The 18,553-nt window shown below is 46.6% G+C and overlaps 2 protein-coding genes across 2 annotated transcripts; both read right to left on the bottom strand.

Moving 5' to 3' along the window:
• Window positions 1-2,650: 2,650 nt before the first annotated feature.
• Window positions 2,651-11,921, bottom strand: LOC119400371 (uncharacterized). Its single transcript, XM_037667386.2, has 3 exons — window positions 11,686-11,921; window positions 5,871-5,982; window positions 2,651-2,886 (listed from the first exon to the last, which is right to left on the bottom strand). The coding sequence occupies exons 1-3, from the start codon at window positions 11,837-11,839 to the stop codon at window positions 2,790-2,792; spliced, it is 363 nt and encodes a 120-aa protein (XP_037523314.1). The 5' UTR covers window positions 11,840-11,921; the 3' UTR covers window positions 2,651-2,789.
• A 1,290-nt stretch (window positions 11,922-13,211) lies between these two features.
• LOC119399205 (ubiquitin-conjugating enzyme E2 D4-like) lies at window positions 13,212-16,223 on the bottom strand. Its single transcript, XM_049417569.1, has 4 exons — window positions 16,175-16,223; window positions 15,798-15,935; window positions 14,853-15,172; window positions 13,212-13,591 (listed from the first exon to the last, which is right to left on the bottom strand). Exons 1-4 carry the CDS (start codon window positions 16,221-16,223, stop codon window positions 13,307-13,309), a joined length of 792 nt encoding a protein of 263 aa, XP_049273526.1. The 3' UTR covers window positions 13,212-13,306.
• Between the last annotated feature and the right edge of the window lie 2,330 nt (window positions 16,224-18,553).

The following is an 18,553-nucleotide window of genomic DNA, read 5'->3' as shown; positions in this document are numbered from 1 at the left end:
GCCGTAATCTGCAGCATGGCGGTGATTTCCGTAGTCACGTGTTGCACGGAAAAAGAGTGCGAAGACGAGTGCTTCGGGCGCGGCGCCAAGGAGGCATGGTGCAACGGGATGTTTTGCATCTGCGACATCGACTTCCGTTTCGGCGTCGTCGAAACCCCGCCTCAGTCTAACGGTGCTGGCGACGCGGTCGCGGTCGATAGACGCTTGCAGAAATAAATAGCCAGCGAATTAACTTCGTTTGCAAATGAAATATATCAGTGGCGATTTAGTGGTAAGTAAACGACTGAAATGCGTTATCATTACGTTTAATTATCTCTTATTTAATTACTCTCACCTTGATAGTCGACTGTAATAAGCTTATCTTGGTTACCTTGATAACCGACAATCAGGGGCGTCGCTAAAACCCTTTTATTATTTTTTATTTGGGGGGGGGGGGGATTCTGCCAAACTTTAAGTGTGTCCGTGTGTGCGTTCGTATGTGTGCATGTATATGTATACGCACGCAAAATCGAATAACTTCAGGGGAGTTGACGCCATCAACCCCCTGTCACCACCTGGCTACGCCAATGCCCACGTTGATAAACTTACCTTGATGACCAAAAGTAGTTGACGCTAGCCAGCAGTAAGGACTTTAATAAACATCAGTGCTGCTGGCGTTAGCAAGTGAATACGTAGTCAGTGAACAATGCTGATAATGCGCCAGCAAATACGTTAGGCGCCACACGAACTCATACACATTCTTCCCCACTTTGGCATCCCTAATTATAAAGCCGCAGAAGGGGGGGGGGGGGATATAGTGGTAAATTAAGGCTCTCCAAGGGGCACGTTCGTATGAGCTGCATATTTCACTCTTTCATATCGACACCTCGCCATTTTCCGTACCGGCTCCTTGCACCTGAAGTATAAGACATGCTTTATTTGCTGTCTTTTGCCGCAAGAGTAGAACGAACATTATACACGCTTTAAAGAAAGCGGAGTACAAAGAACATTTCACTCTCTCGTTTTCCACGGAGTGAACGATTCGTTTCACCCCGTTAGATGTCTCGAGCGAGTAAACGAAGAGTAATTCGGTCCCCTCACTCCTGTGGTACTCTCCCTATCTAGTTTCAACTGTGCAAACCGTTTGAGGGATAGTTGATTATGCTAATTAAAGCTCCGTGTGCGTGAACATGTGCGTGTGTAAGCGTCTCAACTATAAAAAAAGCTATAAACTATAGTTCTCATCTTGCCGTTAATATAGTCGACATAAAAAGTCACAGGGTGCCCTATGCATTCGCCTAAGACAACTCGAAGGCGAAAGACAGCTTCTTCTTATTCTTCTCGCTCGATTTATTGATCTTCCTCCGCCCTTTCTGAAAGCTTTTTGAACCTAACGTGGTTTCGCACTGCCTCCAGGATCGGAGGCATGGCAAGCTTTCTGCGCCTCACCTGGTTTTGCACCGCCTCCGTGATCGGCCCACCCTTTCCAAGCGACCGTGTCATATGATTACTTCATCTTCACGTCAAACATTTTAAAGATCTTGACGTCATGATGACGTCGTGTGATGATGACATCACGTGATAACGATTTTTTTTTCATCACTCGTGTTCACGTCGACAGTCAATTTGCGTGTTTGATGTGGCAAAGACTTTCGCCTTGAAAAAACAAGAGTTTAACACAATATGCCCAACAAAATATCACACCTTGTTTCGTTCTCATATGCTCCTGCATGCTGATCAGTAATATGAAATATGGAGCACGTGTAACAGGTAAGTATCGAAAGTGTAGCTGTCATAGAAAACGCACAACCTAAAGGAGCAAGATAAAGATCTGAAGCGAAATATTCGCTGCTTTCAGCATAGCGGCTTGAAAAAGAAAGCACGTTCTTATCGTCTTAATTAACAAAACAATAGCGCTAATTAGCCGGCATACTATACCGCTGAGGATCACGCTCGCTTACTTTGTTGTGAGTATTTGCTACAAAACAAGGTATTAATTAGACTAGCTTGTATACGCGGACCGTGACAATCTTCTTCATTGTGTTTAGTTAAGCGATTGACAGATCTAGTTAGTGAACGTTCGTGATTATGCTGCACTTAGCTTTTTTACATGCAAGGACAAGGCTGAAAGACTCCTAGCGGTTTTGCATTTTTTCAGTTTAAAGATCGACATTATAGGTTGTATGCACAGCTGCTGATGCATACTCAAGTACTTGGCAGCGAAAAGAAAAGTGTGAATTTTTTTTTCTTTTCCAATCCTGAAATCCACGTTTCGTCATACCGAGTGTTTCTCTTAAAAAAAAAACAGAAAAACAAAAAAATTGAACTCTTCCATGAGCGATAGCATAAGTGTAGTATTTGATCTTGATTACTCCAAGCGGCAGACATTACTCGCACAAAAGATGCAAATACATATACGGCTGAGTAATTAAGATCAATTAATTAGCTTTCTGAATGATCGAAACTTGGGCTAGTTTATAGCAGTTTATCATAAAAAGAGTCAGTGGTTTATCTTAGAAAAATATCCTTGTCGCTAGCAGCCAACGTTGAAATCACTTACCCACAGTGACCATAATACACGTATGTTGACCCCTGAGTCAGTTGACTTGGGCAGCCGCTCTGTGCTACATGAAAACCTCACTTGGGCGTCTTACTCAAAGTACATCGTAAGCAAAGTGAAAGGCGTGGAAGTACTCATTCGCAAAGCTGCGAATGGTCTTGTGTTTTATTTTTTTATGTAAATGTTTGTAGTTTCATTCGTAGCCTTCCGGAACAAAATTCGCGCTCCTTCCACCGAGCGGCATCCGCGCTCAAATTCCTCCGCAGATGAGAATCGGACAGCAGCTTGGGAAGGCTTCAAGTGCGGCCTCCAGTTCGCAGTTTTGTGGCACCTGGAAATCTCCGCATCTGTGTAAACAGAAAAAAAAGAAAAGAAACAATGAAGCAGAAGGAAAAAGTCAAGGGTCCCTTATGCATCCTCCTAAGACTACTCGAAGGCGAAAGCCATCCAACGAGCCTATGTTGTCATCATCATTACCATCATCGAAGCTCGGGAGGTCACGTGAGCAGCTGCACACTTCGCTGATACTGTGGTCGATGATGATGATGAATTATAGCTCGTCCAATCCTAGCGTAATGGCAGCTTTTAACGAACCACTTGTTACGCAATTCACATGGTGTGACGCCTGGTGTGATTGTACGCTTCTTCCACGCAATATCACATCTGTTGGCACGACTATGCCCGACATTACACGACTGTATAGGATATCATGCTGAAGCAGTTTCAAGCACTGATGTAAGCACTGATGTAAGCACTGATTGTCCCGTGCATCTGTGGTAGAGCACTTGAGTGGCGTGCAGAGTACGTGGGTTCGATTCCACCTCGGACCCTGTTTTTATCTTGTTATAACTAAGCTCACTAAGTTAACGGGGCCTTTTGTACCACACGCTACATTTTTCAAGGCCAGTGTCTGATTGCCTGAATAAGGCTCCCACTGAGCTTCTGAACTGTCCAATTTTTAAAGTACTTACTCAGAAATCGAGGGTTTCGTTGACTTGATTAATTAAGAATTCTTAGCTTGCGGCTCCGTTCTATGAAACGCTAAATGGTTTGCAGCCTAATTAAACTATTCCATCAAACTAATTTTCGAAACATGACAGTTTTTGTAAACCTCGGGCAAAAGTTTTGACTTGATGATTGGATATATATTTTTCCCGCTGAAGCCTAGGAGTGACTCTGTGAATAAGCCTTTGAATTCATATTGTCGAGCACGGAGGCCAACGAAAAGAAAATAAAATGAAGCAGATTTTCGTGAATTTTCTTGTAAGTCGGTTTCTTGCAGTCCCTAGCTCACACAAAAGCTCACACCTGTCGCTGTTACGGGAGGTCTGTTTGTAATCAACAATCACTAGAGATTAGTAAAGCTCTCAGTGAACACAATCTCTTCATTTGGAGCCCCAGAGAGATAAAGGCTGACGTCACTGATTTTGATCTCGTTCTGTCGTTATTGAACAGTGAGCCCCAACAAGCGCTCAAAGCAATGTGAAACGCCCTTTGTTTCTATTGTCTTCCGTTCCGCACGAATCCAACGTACGATGACGCCAAGGAAAGCGTGACGTATATTATATGTGTTCTTTTATATGAAGTGTAGGACACTATGAATGAAAAGACCAGTCTTGCGCCTGCTTGTCCGTGTTTCCTTTGCGCTGTTTTACCCATGGAAGAAAAAGAAGGATGCAACTCAAGTGAAAGACAACTTGCCACCAGTGGCAGCCGAATGCGCGGCCTCAGAGCAATGCACGCAATACTCCAGACTACCAACTAGAATTCAAGGGTAGCTATACCAGTGCTCCTTCCTTGAACATTCGTTGCACTAACGTAGCCATGGTAAGGGGGGGAGGGGGTTCAAATCCCTACCTCCCTCAAATGCTCCAATTTTGCATGTATATACATACACGCATACAAGCGAACGCGCGAACGAACACACATAAAATATGGTTGAACCCCCCCCACCCCACCCACCCCCTTTACCCATCGAAAAAAAAATTTGGCTATGGCACTGATTTGTTGCGCATGTGTACTAAAGCTACAAACTTCCTCCAGTGAATTCTGAAGGAGTGTTTTTGACATGGGGCTATACTTCATTACAGCCAAAATGCTTCATGACAACCGCATGTCTCAGAAACTGCGAGATAATAAAGAGTCAGCGCCTACCGTATCCTATCCGTATCTCGTATCCTACAATCCCTCCCTCCCCCTAAACGAATAATCACTATTTTATGGGTTCCAGAGCATTGTGGACATCCCGGGAATACAGCCGCCCATGAACAAGCCCGAGCACTCGTCAAGCGGGCAGTGGTCGGTCTGCCTTCCTTTCGCAGTCCGCGGGGATACCTACTCACCCATCATGAAATTACTTCACATTACGGCAATCCTCGCATGATCTATACCCACCAGCCCACAAATTGCTGTTCCAGGCTGGTGAAATCGTTTGGCGCCGACTACAAATGAGCACCTTGATTTCCCACTTCATCAATTCCCAAATTCGTCAGGGTGATGACGCCTTACCCCATTGTCGTCTCTGCTCGAGTCCGCGAGCCGACATTAAACACGTGTATCCTCATTGTCCAAACAAGCCGAATCCCCCCTTTGCGGGCGCTGAGAGACAGGAGCGATGGGAGGCTGCTCTGCGCAGCTCACGACCGGAAGACCAACTCCAGATTGTATGCTGCGCCATAGGTGTCGCCGAAGCACAAAGACTTTCGGCCCTCTAGAGCGGCCTGAGGGCCCATCGTCTTTCCTCTCAAGTAGCACGCAATGTCGCCACCACGTTGAAGCAACTTTCTCAATGTGGTGGCAACGTTGTGTCAACATTTGGTGCTACTAGGGCTGACCCCATCCCCCCCTCACCTGACCCATTCCATGGCATCAATAACGTTGTTTCCTCTTCCTAGTTCTTTGATTACAGTACTAAAATATTTTATATCAGCAAAATTGAAGGAATATTGACGCGTATGTTCTATTTGCAGAATCGAAACCGCTTAGTCCGTTAGGGTACGTCCAATTGGCATAAGATCGTGGAAATGACGCTAGTTTCAGGATATCGGTTCGAGTTGTTGCACTGAAATCCTGATTCCTGCTAGTCAAAATATGCATTGAAGATTGATCGAATCGCATGCTGTAGTTGGCGGCATGTGCGCCAACTGCACATGTGGCGTCATGATGGCGTCATCACGTCATGATGACCTGTGACGTCATGATGGCGTCGTCACGTGATGATGATTTTTTTTGGATCACTCATGACGACGCCGTCGATGCCGTCGGTAACTTTCCGCGCTTGATAGCACAGCGTGTGTAACACCAGTCTCAACCGAAGGTATAGGTAGCCGACCTCTGAATGGTGATTGTGTAGTTTTCAGCGTCGCAAGTCCAGGCTTCGCAGGGTTCTTTCATCAGGTTCAGCGTGGTCGGTTCCAGCATTAGTCCACCATAGGAGCACTTTCCTAGAAAAAAAGAAAAAGTAGCACCAAGAGTTATGTACTGTTATTATTTGAAACGTATACGCAAGCATACAAGGACACAGAGGAAATATGGAGGGGGCAGGCTGACAACTGCCACCAAGGGGGACACAACGCCTCCTGCCCTTTCGAGGAAATTAAGATAGGTAGAAGGAAAGAAAAAATAAAATAGGAAATAAACAAATTACCGAGATCCAGACAGCAAAAAAAAAAAAAAACGCCAGGCCTGCGCGGATAGCGCAGCACATCCCTATCGAAAAATCTCATATGACACGTATGACACATATCCAATAATCTCGTATGATCATACGAGAACACATATGATTCATATGTGTTCATACGAGATTATTGGATACGAGGCAAATGTGTCATACGAGAATTTTCGGTAGGGATGTCACGGCGAAAGCTGGAAGAGCGGCATTTCTAGAGCCCGTTATAAACTCTCTTGTGGCTACTAATACAAGTACACCAGCAACGTCCCCACTACGCCACAGGACACATTATGCACTCTAAGCAACGTTTTTAGATTACTTCAGTTGGCAAAGAGCGCGGCCTTCCAGTGGCGCGGAGCGGCTCGACGCGATCGCCAACCAGGCGGGGACGCTGCGGTCGCGTTAGGATTTAGTTAGGATTGGTCTCGGCGCGTCGTCTGCTACTGCGCTGCTGATTGAAAGGGGCCGACAACTACCACAACGGTTAACTCGATGTGGTAGTCGCTCTCATTTCACTTGGCTTGAGTGAAACGCGAGCTTTAGTTGTATCTCAGCATTATAACAAGAAGCAAACAACACGTAAGACATGGCATGGGGAAAAAAAATAAGTAAAAAATAAGGCAAACGCTGCACAGTGCGCTTACCTTCATTCCGTTTCCCGTTGTAACCGGCATTATTTTTCGCCAGTATATGCGCAAATCATTAGGATCATCTGCTCAATCATATTCCAACCTCACCTGAACACGTATTACGCGAGCTGCTGAAAAACCTAGCAAATCAAAAACCAACAAGACAGCCAGAAAAACACGTCTTGTCATTTTCATTCGATTTCGTGAAACAGAATGCAACAAATACATTATTTGCAGCGATGTATTTACAGGATATGTGCGAGTACTTGAAAATTTCGATATTGAAATGGAACAGTTCGATTCTATCGAATCTGCCTTCGATTCTTCGATTCTATATCTTACATTCTATCATCGAATCGAATAGCCGTCGTTTGTAAGCCCGAATATTTTATGAATATTTCAATATGTCAACTGCAACGAGGTAAGGACAAAATTGGCGCAAAAGTACGGTAAATTTCATCCCTGTAGGGCGTATTAGAAGGCGAGAGCTCCTGTGGCGAAACAGGCCACTTCGCTCTTTGGGGACTTTGTTACCTACAGAACGAACATCCTCGCTCAACTCCTGCGGTGAAAGTGCTCTAATTCTTAATTTTTTAGTTGCTTTCATTCACTGACCAAAAGAAAACAAATCACCATTCCAATGCGTTCCTCCCACCACACGCCTACAAATGCTGCGTAGCTATAGTATATGCGCCCATTCTAACAGGGGCGTAGCCAAGGGGGGGTTCAAACCCCCCCCCCCCCCCGAAATTTTTCAGTTTTGCTTGCGTATATAGGCATGCACACATACAAACGCACGCACGAACGTACATAAAGTATGGTTGAACCCCCCCCCCCCCTCCGAAAAAAATTTCTGGCTACGCCCCTGCATTCTAATACGTGTCGACCTTCTTTTACAGCCAAGCTGTAGTATGGGCGAAACCTAATTTCGTCCGTTATATGTGCCCAAAAACCTCAAGAGCATATGTGGCACAAATTTGGCAAGCCCCACTACTCAGCAACGGTCCAATAATAATGAAGGGAACACATGGGCGGCAAACACCATGCAGTTACGATTTATAGACAGACGGTATTTGAGAAATACTTTAGTGAACCGTGGCGATTAACCCAACGATGAACACAGGGGCCGCACGTTTCAGCTTCGCTGGTTAGCCGTACGCATAGTGCTTGGGTGGGGATTTTAGTTAGCTGGATAACATAATTCAGGTTAAATCCCTCTGTCCCATAAATAAAGTTTTTTTTCCGCACAAAGCGCGTTAATGGTCGGCGTACCATTCTAAAGCAAATCGCCAGTCACTATAGGTCGTGTAAACGCTCACAAACACTCCCTTTTTCCGTCGGCTATGTCTCACTGGAACAATTTATCTAACGATATTGTGTGTTGCAAATTGCAGTACGACTGACGCTTTCATGAACCTCATTCAGTATACTGAATGTTCAGCACAAATGTTCGGCAATGTATATACTTTCATGTATTCATGTACCCACTGCTCGCACGGGCCGTGAAGGGCCTGTAGTATACTTAAAAAAAAATGGAATACCCTTCTATTTGACATCGTCCTAACCGACCTTTCCTTCCGGAATGTAATGTCCCGTTTTGAGACTTTTGAGTATAATAAACAAATAAATAAATAAATAAATAAATAAATAAATAAATAAATAAATAAATAAATAAATAAATAAATAAATAAATAAATACTGAAGTTATTACAAGGACGTGAACATCTGTTCGTCCTCAAAAATCACTATTCGCACACCCCTAATACAACCGCAATGCTGCTTACGAAGAAGGAACTGCACGGGAAGCCTTCACATTAGCTTTAATTTCTTTTTTGCGGATGCGACCTTTTCTTAAGAACTTAGGCATCTTTGGCAGTAATATGCATCCTTGACACTATGTATGAGTGAAGAAGCTATGCACTAGTGGCGGTCCGTCTCGGTGCTGCAATGGTTACGGTGCTCGACTGCTGACCCGAAGGTCGCGGGTTCGATCCTAGCCGCGGCGGTCGCATTTCGATGGATGTGCTAGAGGACCGCGTACTGTGCGATGTCAGTGCACGTTAAACACTCGATGGTCTAAATTTCCGGAGGCAATACAACGGCGTGCATCATAATCATATCGATTGTGGTTTTGGCACGTAAAAGCCCCAGATATTATGGCAGCAGTGGTGTCCTTGTGAACGGGAGAACCGACACATTAATGCCACATCACAGTCCCGAAGTGCGCCAAGAAGGGTTCAAAAAGTGTCGAAACAGACCCGGTTCCTTTGCAGCTCAACTGAAAAACTGGTTGAAATGCCTCTAAACATACAGACAGGGTCCCATAAGAAATGCCGCGGTACAGGACTTGCTAAAGCCGAAGCATACCCCGAACAGCTCGGCGCGCTGCACCTCGGCATGTCGATAATCCGCGCTGACACTTCGCAGCCTCTACTCAAGTACGTACGCACGATCACTGCAAAATGCCCTTTCGTCTATGGAACGTGTGAAACCTCAGAATACATTCGTGATTAATGCGCCAGCACCAACAACGAAGCAAAAGCACGAGGCTGATGCAAGCGTCACCGATCTCAACGCTACGCCAGCGCCATCTCGCGCAACGGCGACAAAACCTGGCCGCCTCTGGAAGCTAGTTTGCTAACTGAAAATAATCTAGAAACGTTGACTCTAAGCAATGAAAAAAAAAATGAGTATGTGTGACTCCTTTCGGGGAGTCTTGACATGCTACGTATTTGAACCTCTTTAAAGAGACACGTTAATACTCTTTTGGGCGCCCCTCGTGTTGCTTTGAAAAACTAAACCTGGGAATTTGGGCCCGTATTCCCAAAAGGCGACAATCGCAAAAGTATCGCCTTTGGTGCGCGCTGATTGGCTATTGAGCAAACCGGAAAAGTTAGGGCGCCATCTGGTAGTTCCGCCGACGTCAATTTTGCGTCATGGTGCTCGACGGTGCTCTCGACATATTTGCAATAAGCGAAGGCACCGTTAACCATCGGTTCGTGGTGAAGTCTAGCATTTCAGTGACGTAGGCGGTAGCTTCTAGTATTCAATCCTCGGTGGATATACGCAGCATTTTTTACGCTGAAGCTTTCATCGAGCATTACCTTGAGGTGTTATCAGCACTCGTTCTTTGCCAGCGCGTGTTTGTTCGTGGTTTGAACGTCCCAGGAGCATGAACCGTGCGTTGCTCGCGTGGCTTATCGCGAGCCGGCAACATGTTGAGATCTTGAGACGATGTCGCTGCGGCTGCACGCTACAGCTGAACTCTCCGAGCACGCCGTGTTAAACTATCAACGAAAATACGTTTCACGCAAAGTTGCATTCTTTAAATATTATACTGTGCATTAAATAATCGAACAAAAAAACGTTGAAAGCACTTTCAACACGTCTTACACTTCAAGTAGCCACAGCCAAGCCGGCCAAGCCTGGCCACTGCGTAGAAGCAGCAGCACACGCTCGAAAACGCCGTACTCGGGTTGCTCTGCGCTCGTACAGTGCGGTACAGTGCGCTCACTCCCGTGTTGTGAGACATTCGTAGTACCAACGGCCAGTTGCAACAATGACGTCACAGGCAAGTCTTTTTTTTACTTATTGAACGCATCAAATTCTACGTCACCAAACGCGATACTATCGCCTTTTGCGATCGTTTGAGAATACGGGCCTTGGTTGCGTTGACTACCACGTTCTCGTTTTGCTCTACAAAATCATGCACAACATTATACTGTGCCCTTCGGTAAACGTTGCTTATCCAAATGCCCCATACATCGGTGACCTCAAAAACTTTAACCGTTCCGAAATCTCGCACTAATTATGGACGATTTACATTCACGCATAACACACCACAGCTCTGGAACGAACTAGTCACAGACCTAACAGAACCACTGTCATTTACCTGTTACAGAAACTAACCTTGTACGTTCTATTATACTCGCGTCACTTGCCTGATGAGAATGTTTCGTACTCCTACCGTTACGCTTTGTTCTCTCACGCTCTTGTGTTTGTATAACAGAATATGACATAAGGGCCGCCTTCACGACTCCTATATGGAGTTATGGGGCTTTGCCTTTATAAGATAACTGATGTACCTATTTTCATATCAATGTTAAAATAATTGAAAAAAAATATATATATGAAAGTTAATCTTAGCGTGCCGCGGTTCCTAGCTCTATCGTTCTACAATAAAATTGACCAACACCAACTCCGTAATACAGTGGAATGTCTTTGATAGGTTTTTTTTTTTTTTTTACGGGAGCCGGAAAATAAAAAGTATTATGCAAAAATTGTGTTAACCAAAAAGGTTTAAAAAGGGAGGAAAATATGCATACTCCGTCAGCTATTCACTTTTGTTGAGCAACATTGAAGTAGCTGGTCAATCTGCTTTGCACAATCTTCTTTTCAACGTCTAGGAGTACATTCTTCTGAGAAGTTAAAAAGAAAATGCAGTTTGTTCACTCAGCTCTGCATTGGCAACGAAGCTTCGAAGTAGGTCCAAGTGTTCGTCCGAGTGCGTGCCTCGCCGATGGCATTGATCTTTTCGCCGTAAAACCGACGCTGCTGCGGCATCAGCGGCTCTGCAGCGTGCACATCGTGGCTTGCTGGAACGCGGTTTGAGCTAGTATACCGAAGGATAAACGTAGGATTTCTAGATATATCGGTCAAGATCCACTTTCGCGGTCGTATTATCCAATTTCGGGAAAGATTATAATCGTATTAAATGCATGAAAATGCATTATTTCCAAGAGACACTGGCCGGGAATAAAAGATAAACGTATTAGGCCGAAAAACGTATTATGCAGAATTGTATCGACGAGGGTCTGATGTATACAGCGAATCGCTACAGCTCTCACCGCCAATGACTCCGACGTCCTTGACTTCTATGATGGGCACCGGACCGGGGAACGGAGGCTGACCCTCGCCTTGACCCGGTGGCTTCGGAGTCGTGGTGTCCAAGGCGTACACACCGACGAACCAGAGGACTACGGCGAACACGCTGGGCATCATTTTTTTGCTGAGACAAAGACACTCGAACCGACACGTTTGAAAGCAGAACTTTTCTACGTGTGCAACCGCAGCGACCGATCGGAAACTCAGGCAATCCTGACGGCGTCCTACAAGTCTCTGTTGCTCATTACCGCCAGGAAGTTTGAAGACGACGTCGTCCTCAACAATCTGTGCCGAGTACGTATTACATCCGGTTTTCGTGGCACTAACAAGGCGACCTCGAGATACACTTCAGCCTGCTGCGAGGGTGCGAACGCGGTGAAAAACAAATCAAAGGTCATTGCTGCTGTCGAAGTTTTCATTCTTGCCCTTTTTGCTTTTCATCGCGAAGGCCTTCTTCCTAATAAGAGTAACTAGCGTTCGCAATTACCTGCTTGTAACAACACCCTCTCTTATTCAAGCGATCCCGGAAGAAAATGTGTAACTGGGAATCCAGCTGGTTTAAACTTAATTGGGATCAAATTGGTCCCAGTTCGGAACCAACTGGGAACAATTGGTTCCAGTTACAAATGGTTCCAGTTAGCAGCTGGTTCCAGTTACAACTCAACTAGCCACCAACGGGAACCATGACCAGTTGAACTGGAAGCAGCTAGTCCCAGTTGGAAACTAGCCAGTTAAAGTGAAAGCAAGTGGTCCCAGTTACGTCCTAACTGGAAGTGCGACCAGTTGTCCTGGTTGTACGATTCTTCACAATGAAAGAAAAAAAATTGAACTCGAATGTATATGACGTAGCATTGCTGCACTTGAACAAAGGGGCCTTATCCAAGAGTGTCTTGTGTCTTACTCGCAGAAGGGTCTGTGAGGGACACACAGACTTCGGTAGGTATAAGTCGTACGTGGGAAGCCCGACGCCGTCGAGCGTGCAGAAATGCGACCCTAGAAGGTGCCACGGTCACGTGTATTTTCACATGTGTACGTGCCGTTTTCCATTAATTGATGCTCTCTCGATCGTGGACTTTTCGGCGATCAGCCGTTTTTTATATTGCAGTCTGATCGCTTATCGAGGTCACTTGTCATTACGCCCGTTTCCACATTTCATTGTTGCCGGGATATGAGCGCATGACTGTCCTTGTTGCCAGTAGCAACTGAAGTAATGCGCTGCTAAGCACGAGGATGAAGGGATCCAATTCCCGGAATGGAGGAAGAAGACAATTAGGAGGCGGCATTTTCCCGATAAGGAAAGGGCGCCTGAATTTTGCTTTATAAGGCGTTAGGTGCAAGCGCGAGCCTAACTCAAGAAAGTTCGCGGGATCAACTAGGCGTATAATCTCTCATACGTTTCTGTGCGATCGGTGCTACAAAAAACACACGACGACGAACCATGTCACTCGGCATCGCAGCATCGCCCAAACACGGCATTCAAAATCAAGCTCGTTTTATTCATCCTTATCTTTTTACGGAGATCTCCAAAATGACTTTCTTGGCGGCCTTGCTTAGTGGATGTGCCTCCGAGAAGAGCGGCGTCCACTAGATGACCGGTGGCCACACGCCGGGATCCTCCTCATCCGGCTCCGCAAATGTCTGGGTCCATTCGCGGGCGATCGTGTCGTACAGCTGGTAATCCTCCTTGTAGTGCTGGGCCGCTTTCCTGTGAAGCACGCAGTTCATGTCCGGGGTTTTCATTAGGTCGACGATGGCTAGAAGTACGGATTCGACGGTCACCCCCGGCGACCATTTGCTGCGTATGATGTCCAGGCCGATGTCGCCGTCTTCGCTCACGTTCGGGTGGTAGATTTTGGTAGTGAACTTTATCTGCGAGAAGAGAACCGCAGATAAAACTGGCAGCGTATGTTACTTTCCGTAACATTTGAAGGGGGCGAACTTAAAGGGCCACTACAACACTCCAAGTTCATAGTCGAGAGAGTGCTTTCTTTCTCTTTAAAACTGCTCAGTGCGAAAGTAGACACAGCAACACAGGAAAGACGAGGGCAAGCTCGTCTAAAAATACAGACATCTTAACATACAAAGTTTTCATTTAGTTTAGTGCGTTTAAATGCGCAAGCGGAGATAACAGCGTGTTGCCTAAAAGCGCAAAATCCTGATAGCCTCAACGCGTATTGCTGGCATTGTCCAAGTGTTTCATTAATAAATAACTGGCCAGGAGGAGATAGCGTCTGTAGAAACTGTAGTGAGGGAGAGAAAGAAACCATTCTCTCGTCTTCGAACTCGGAGTGGTTTAGGGGCCTACAATATTTACTAGAGAGAACTGTGGCGCAGGCAGGGGCGTAGCCAGGGGGAGGGGGGGTTCAAACCCCCCCGAAATTTTTCAGTTTTGCTGGCGTATATATACACGCGCACATACAAACGCACGCACGAAGATACATAAAGTATGACTGAACCCCCCCCCCCCCCCCCCGAAAAAAATTTCTGGTTACGCCCCTGGGCGCAGGGATCGTTCAACCACCGTGGAATGATGGGTAGCTTATGGATTTGCCTAGGCTTCGTGCTTGCGGCTTCGAATGCACTTTTGGCTCTGTTTATTGTTGCGTTTTAGCTTTTGTTTCGGATAAGAAAACGGCTCGTTGTGAACCTCATGAGCTGATTTGAATTAGTGAGCCTAAAAGTGATAAGGTGGTTAAGTTGGACTGCTGGACTTTTGCTGAACTTCGCCATGCGACAAAGCGGCTACAGGCCACACGGATTATAATAATAATTGATGGGATTTTACGTCCCAAAACCACGACATGATCACAAGGGACGTCGTGGTGGAGGGCTGCGGAACTTTCGGCCACCTGGGGTTCTTTACCGTGTACCTAAATCTATAAGTACACGCGTGCCTCTAGCAATTCACCTCCATCGAAATGCAACAGGCCACCACACGGAGCGTAAAGAACGAAGCTTAGGCAAATCCATGTACTACCCATCATTGCCATGCTAGCTAAAGCGTCGTGAGTTGCAGCTCCCTCAAACACTAACGCCAGATTTCCCTCGAATGCATTATTATGAAACCCTATGCCTTGAACGACTTCCCTCGTATCAGTTCGACATTATGAATGTATCTACGGCGCAGTACCTTGGGAGGGTGGTTGGGATAGTCCTGGGGAAAGGTGACGTCTATGCTGAAGGTTCCTCCCTCGAAAGGGGTGTTCTTGGGCCCTGCGATCACGGCGCGCCACTTGAAGGGGTAGTCGCGACTCGCTGGATAGGCCGAACAGCCAGGCGGCGGGTCGCGGACTAAATCTGCGAGTTCCTCGTTGAGGCGTCTTTGGGCCGCCGACTGGGTCTTGGGCGATGCCGAACTTGCGGCATTCTGAGGCGACTGTGAAGTTCCGGGGAGAACGGTTTCGGTTTTGCTAGGCTTTGCAGTGACCGGATGGCCCGTGGTAGCTGTTGCTGCAATTAGATAGATAGATAGATAGATAGATAGATAGATAGATAGATAGATAGATAGATAGATAGATAGATAGATAGATAGATAGATAGATAGATAGATAGATAGATAGATAGATAGATAGATAGATAGATAGATAGATAGATAGATAGATGAACTTCTGCGTTATGTTCTGACTATGCGTGCTCTTGGGGGGGGGGGGGGGCAGGTAGAAATTATTGGGGGCGGCTTCCCCCACCCCTTCCCCCGTGACCTATCCTGGACCTGAATAATGGTTCGGGTTTTACGTTCCAAAACCACAATATGATCTTGAAGGACGCCGTCGTGGAGGGCTCCGAAAATTTTGACCATCCGGTGTTCTTTAACGCGCTCCTAAATCTCCAGCACGGGACTCTAGCATTTCGCCTCCATCGAAATCAGCCGCCGCGGCCGGGATTCGATCCCACGACCTTCGGGTCAGCACTCGAGCACCATAATCTCTAGACCATCGTGGCGGCCTTGCCCTGGACCTTACGATGTGCCGTTGTGCGAGGTTCTCCTAATTATGAAGTCTACATACAGTCGCTGTTTTAGACAGTAAGATTACGAGGCCCGCGCCACGTGATGACAAAGCAACCGGAAACGTACCAGTGCCCCCTCCTGTAGCAACGCTTGCAGTGCTCTTTGTTGGTCCGCATGCTTCGTTCGAAGCACTCTGAGTAACGCTAGCAGTTTTCCCGACACGGGGCTCCGCTGTGCCGGAAGCGATGTTCTTGGCCTCAGAAGCTTTTTGCGATTCGCAATATTAGCGTCCGCGCCCATTGCTTTGGGTGATGTCACGTCGTTGGTCGGCGCGGTAGAGTAGTAAGAGCACCCGCTCCCAGTATCGACCCTGGCATCTGCGGCTTCGGAATCGGCGCGCTTTGACGGTGCTGTCGGTCCAGTCGGTGCTTTTGGCGCAGCGGTCTTTTCTGTAGTATTTGGTTCGTTGTTTGCATGTCCCTGAGCGACCTGGCGCAACCCACCGCGGGGGGTCGGCAATGAAACAGGCTCCTTCTTGCTTGGCTCCCCCATTTTGTATTCTTCTTCGTCGTCTTCGTCTTACTGCGGTTCTTTTCAAAAGCATTCCGCAATTTAATTGCTACCTACATAAAGCTGGACTCAAGGCATCCTCGTTATGCATGTTTTGCAACGAAATCGAAACAATAGAGCATTTCTTTTTATTTTGTCTTCGCTATTCTAATCAGAGAAAAAAGGTACCTTGTAGCTCCATTTCAGAAGTTAGGATTAGCAATAAATGTTCCAGTAATTTTATCATTTGGTGGCACTTCGTTAGTTTATAGCCACAGGGATGTCTGCCCTGCTGTGTTCGGTTACATATATGAGACAAAAAGATTACCGTGTTAGTCTATTTTTCTCTGTTCATAATCTTGATTTGAAATCTGTCATTATTTATCTCAGAAAGCCCAAACGATAGTCTGACCGCTTAGTCGTTAAACAATCGCACCTATTCGATGTTTCATTTTTCATCTAAATTTCCAGATTTGTTTAGTTTCATAGGTCTTTTCCTTAAGCATCCTGCCGCCCGGTTATTGGCCCATCCCCCCTTGTGGGTGAGAGCCATCAGGAAGAGGCCATCATCATCATCATCATCATAATCATCATCAAAAGCGTTCTCACCGAAACAATTCTTATGTATCACGCATGTGCTAACGCGATGGAAAGAAACGCGAACAGCGTGACTGTCGGCCCACTCAAACTCCGACGTGCCTTGACTGTCGCTAGGTGAATCTGTGCTTTCTGCCTGCGTCACCGTAGTGCTAGAATATTGTTCTTGCTGGCGCTATCGCACCTCATGTGCTTATCTTTGCCAGCGTAGAATTTCATACTATATTATGAAACTATAGTACTACGCACGGATGGGTACATAGCGTTATGGCATAGTATAGTATGAAACTCTGTCTACCAGTCATGCCTGGCACTCGGAACACACACGCCGTGTGTGTTCGTACTCGGGGTCTTCGGCTCGCCGCCACCGCTTCACAGCCATTTGCTGGGCTAACTGTTGCCTTCTTCATTTTTAGTGAACCAGTGGTGAGTAGTGAGATTTACCCAATTTCTGTGGCACATACCCGATCATGATGATGATAGTTTTTTGGTTCGCCGGACAAGGAACGATTTGCTAAACAGCCTCGCTGTTAAAAAAAATTGCAGCGGCTTAGTTCGGCTATACCAGGATGTACGTAGCGTTGGCAAAAGTTCAGATGATTATTCTTAGCTTTCCAGATTGTCTAGGATTATTAGCCTTCTTCTGTTCATTCTTCGTACGCTGAACCGCTAATTGCCAGGCAACTACTTCGGTATCCGATGAGATAAGCTTCTCGGCTCTTCTGCGCCGCTGAGCAGCATTTGCGCTCTCCTTCTCTATGGCGTTTCCACCTGCAAACGCCAGTCAGAGGCGCTATCAAGCGGCTCCAGCACAGTGTCAGACGGCGACTGCACAGCGAAGGCGAATAGCAGCGGCCGCGCTGGCGCCAATACGTATACCAAGGCTACGACGTCACTCCTCTGGAAAGCGCAGGCCGGCGGCGGTGGTGGAGAGCGCGTGAGATGCCGGCTCCGGTGAGCCAGCTGTGTGACATCACTGATCCTCGCGCATGCGCAGCACGGCTTGTGACGATCCACGCGAAATCGGCTCCGGCAAGGCAAGTGTAGCTAACGCTACAAAATTTCTGGCTACGCTACTGCCATGATCGCGTCTATGAAATGGCTCATGCAAATAATTATGATTATCTGGGGCAGGACTTGAAAAGCGTTCTTTCTTGCAAGCAATTATACCGTTCACACACGTTCGTCTTAGTAATTAGAGCTACAACGCTTCCGAGAAATTTTGTTGAATGATGATGATAATGACTCTACGTGCATGATCTTGGTGAGCCAGTCATCTTGCCAGTTTGCTGTAACCAGGTGCTATTTATTACATGCATTTCTGCATGGCCTTCTGGCTATTCTTTCTGCTTGTGTCCTTTTACTCTCTGGGAGCCGCCGCAATTAGCTCTGGGCTGTTGCAAAAACTCGTACCCCCCCCCCCCCCCCAAAAAAAAAGCACTGCGAAGGCAGTTACGTCACCGTGCGTCAGCCTTTCCACACTCGTGCAGCAGTCCAGAACGGCGGTGCTCCCTGTCTCCTTTAAAAAGCTTGACAGCACGCACACGCGGAGTCGCCTGATGCATTGATGGTAGCACACATAAATGCTTTGTTTATATAATCAGTGCATGGAAGTTTATGTTCCCAAGTTTCTCAGCAGAATATCTACGCAGATTGATCAAAATGAAGCTGGTAAGGATTGCGGCCCTGTGTGGGGAAGGCGGTCACACCCCTCCCCCTGCCCCCAACCCTAACTG

Source organism: Rhipicephalus sanguineus, chromosome 7, assembly GCF_013339695.2.
Source record: "Rhipicephalus sanguineus isolate Rsan-2018 chromosome 7, BIME_Rsan_1.4, whole genome shotgun sequence".
NCBI lineage: Eukaryota > Metazoa > Arthropoda > Arachnida > Ixodida > Ixodidae > Rhipicephalus > Rhipicephalus sanguineus.
This window is presented reverse-complemented; position numbering and strand designations above follow the sequence as displayed.

Excerpts from the sequence above, each read along its gene's own strand:
- LOC119400371 (XM_037667386.2), bottom strand. The coding sequence starts at position 11,839 with ATGATGCCCAGCGTGTTCGCCGTAGTCCTCTGGTTCGTCGGTGTGTAC. Across the intron at positions 5,983-11,685 it reads GGACGTCGGAGTCATTGGCG|GAAAGTGCTCCTATGGTGGA; the intron begins GTGAGAGCTGTA and ends CTTTTTTTCTAG. Across the intron at positions 2,887-5,870 it reads TACACAATCACCATTCAGAG|ATGCGGAGATTTCCAGGTGC; the intron begins GTCGGCTACCTA and ends CTGTTTACACAG.
- LOC119399205 (XM_049417569.1), bottom strand. The coding sequence starts at position 16,223 with ATGGGGGAGCCAAGCAAGAAGGAGCCTGTTTCATTGCCGACCCCCCGC. Across the intron at positions 15,173-15,797 it reads TGCTACAGGAGGGGGCACTG|CAACAGCTACCACGGGCCAT; the intron begins GTACGTTTCCGG and ends ATCTAATTGCAG. Across the intron at positions 13,592-14,852 it reads ATCCCAACCACCCTCCCAAG|ATAAAGTTCACTACCAAAAT; the intron begins GTACTGCGCCGT and ends CTCTTCTCGCAG.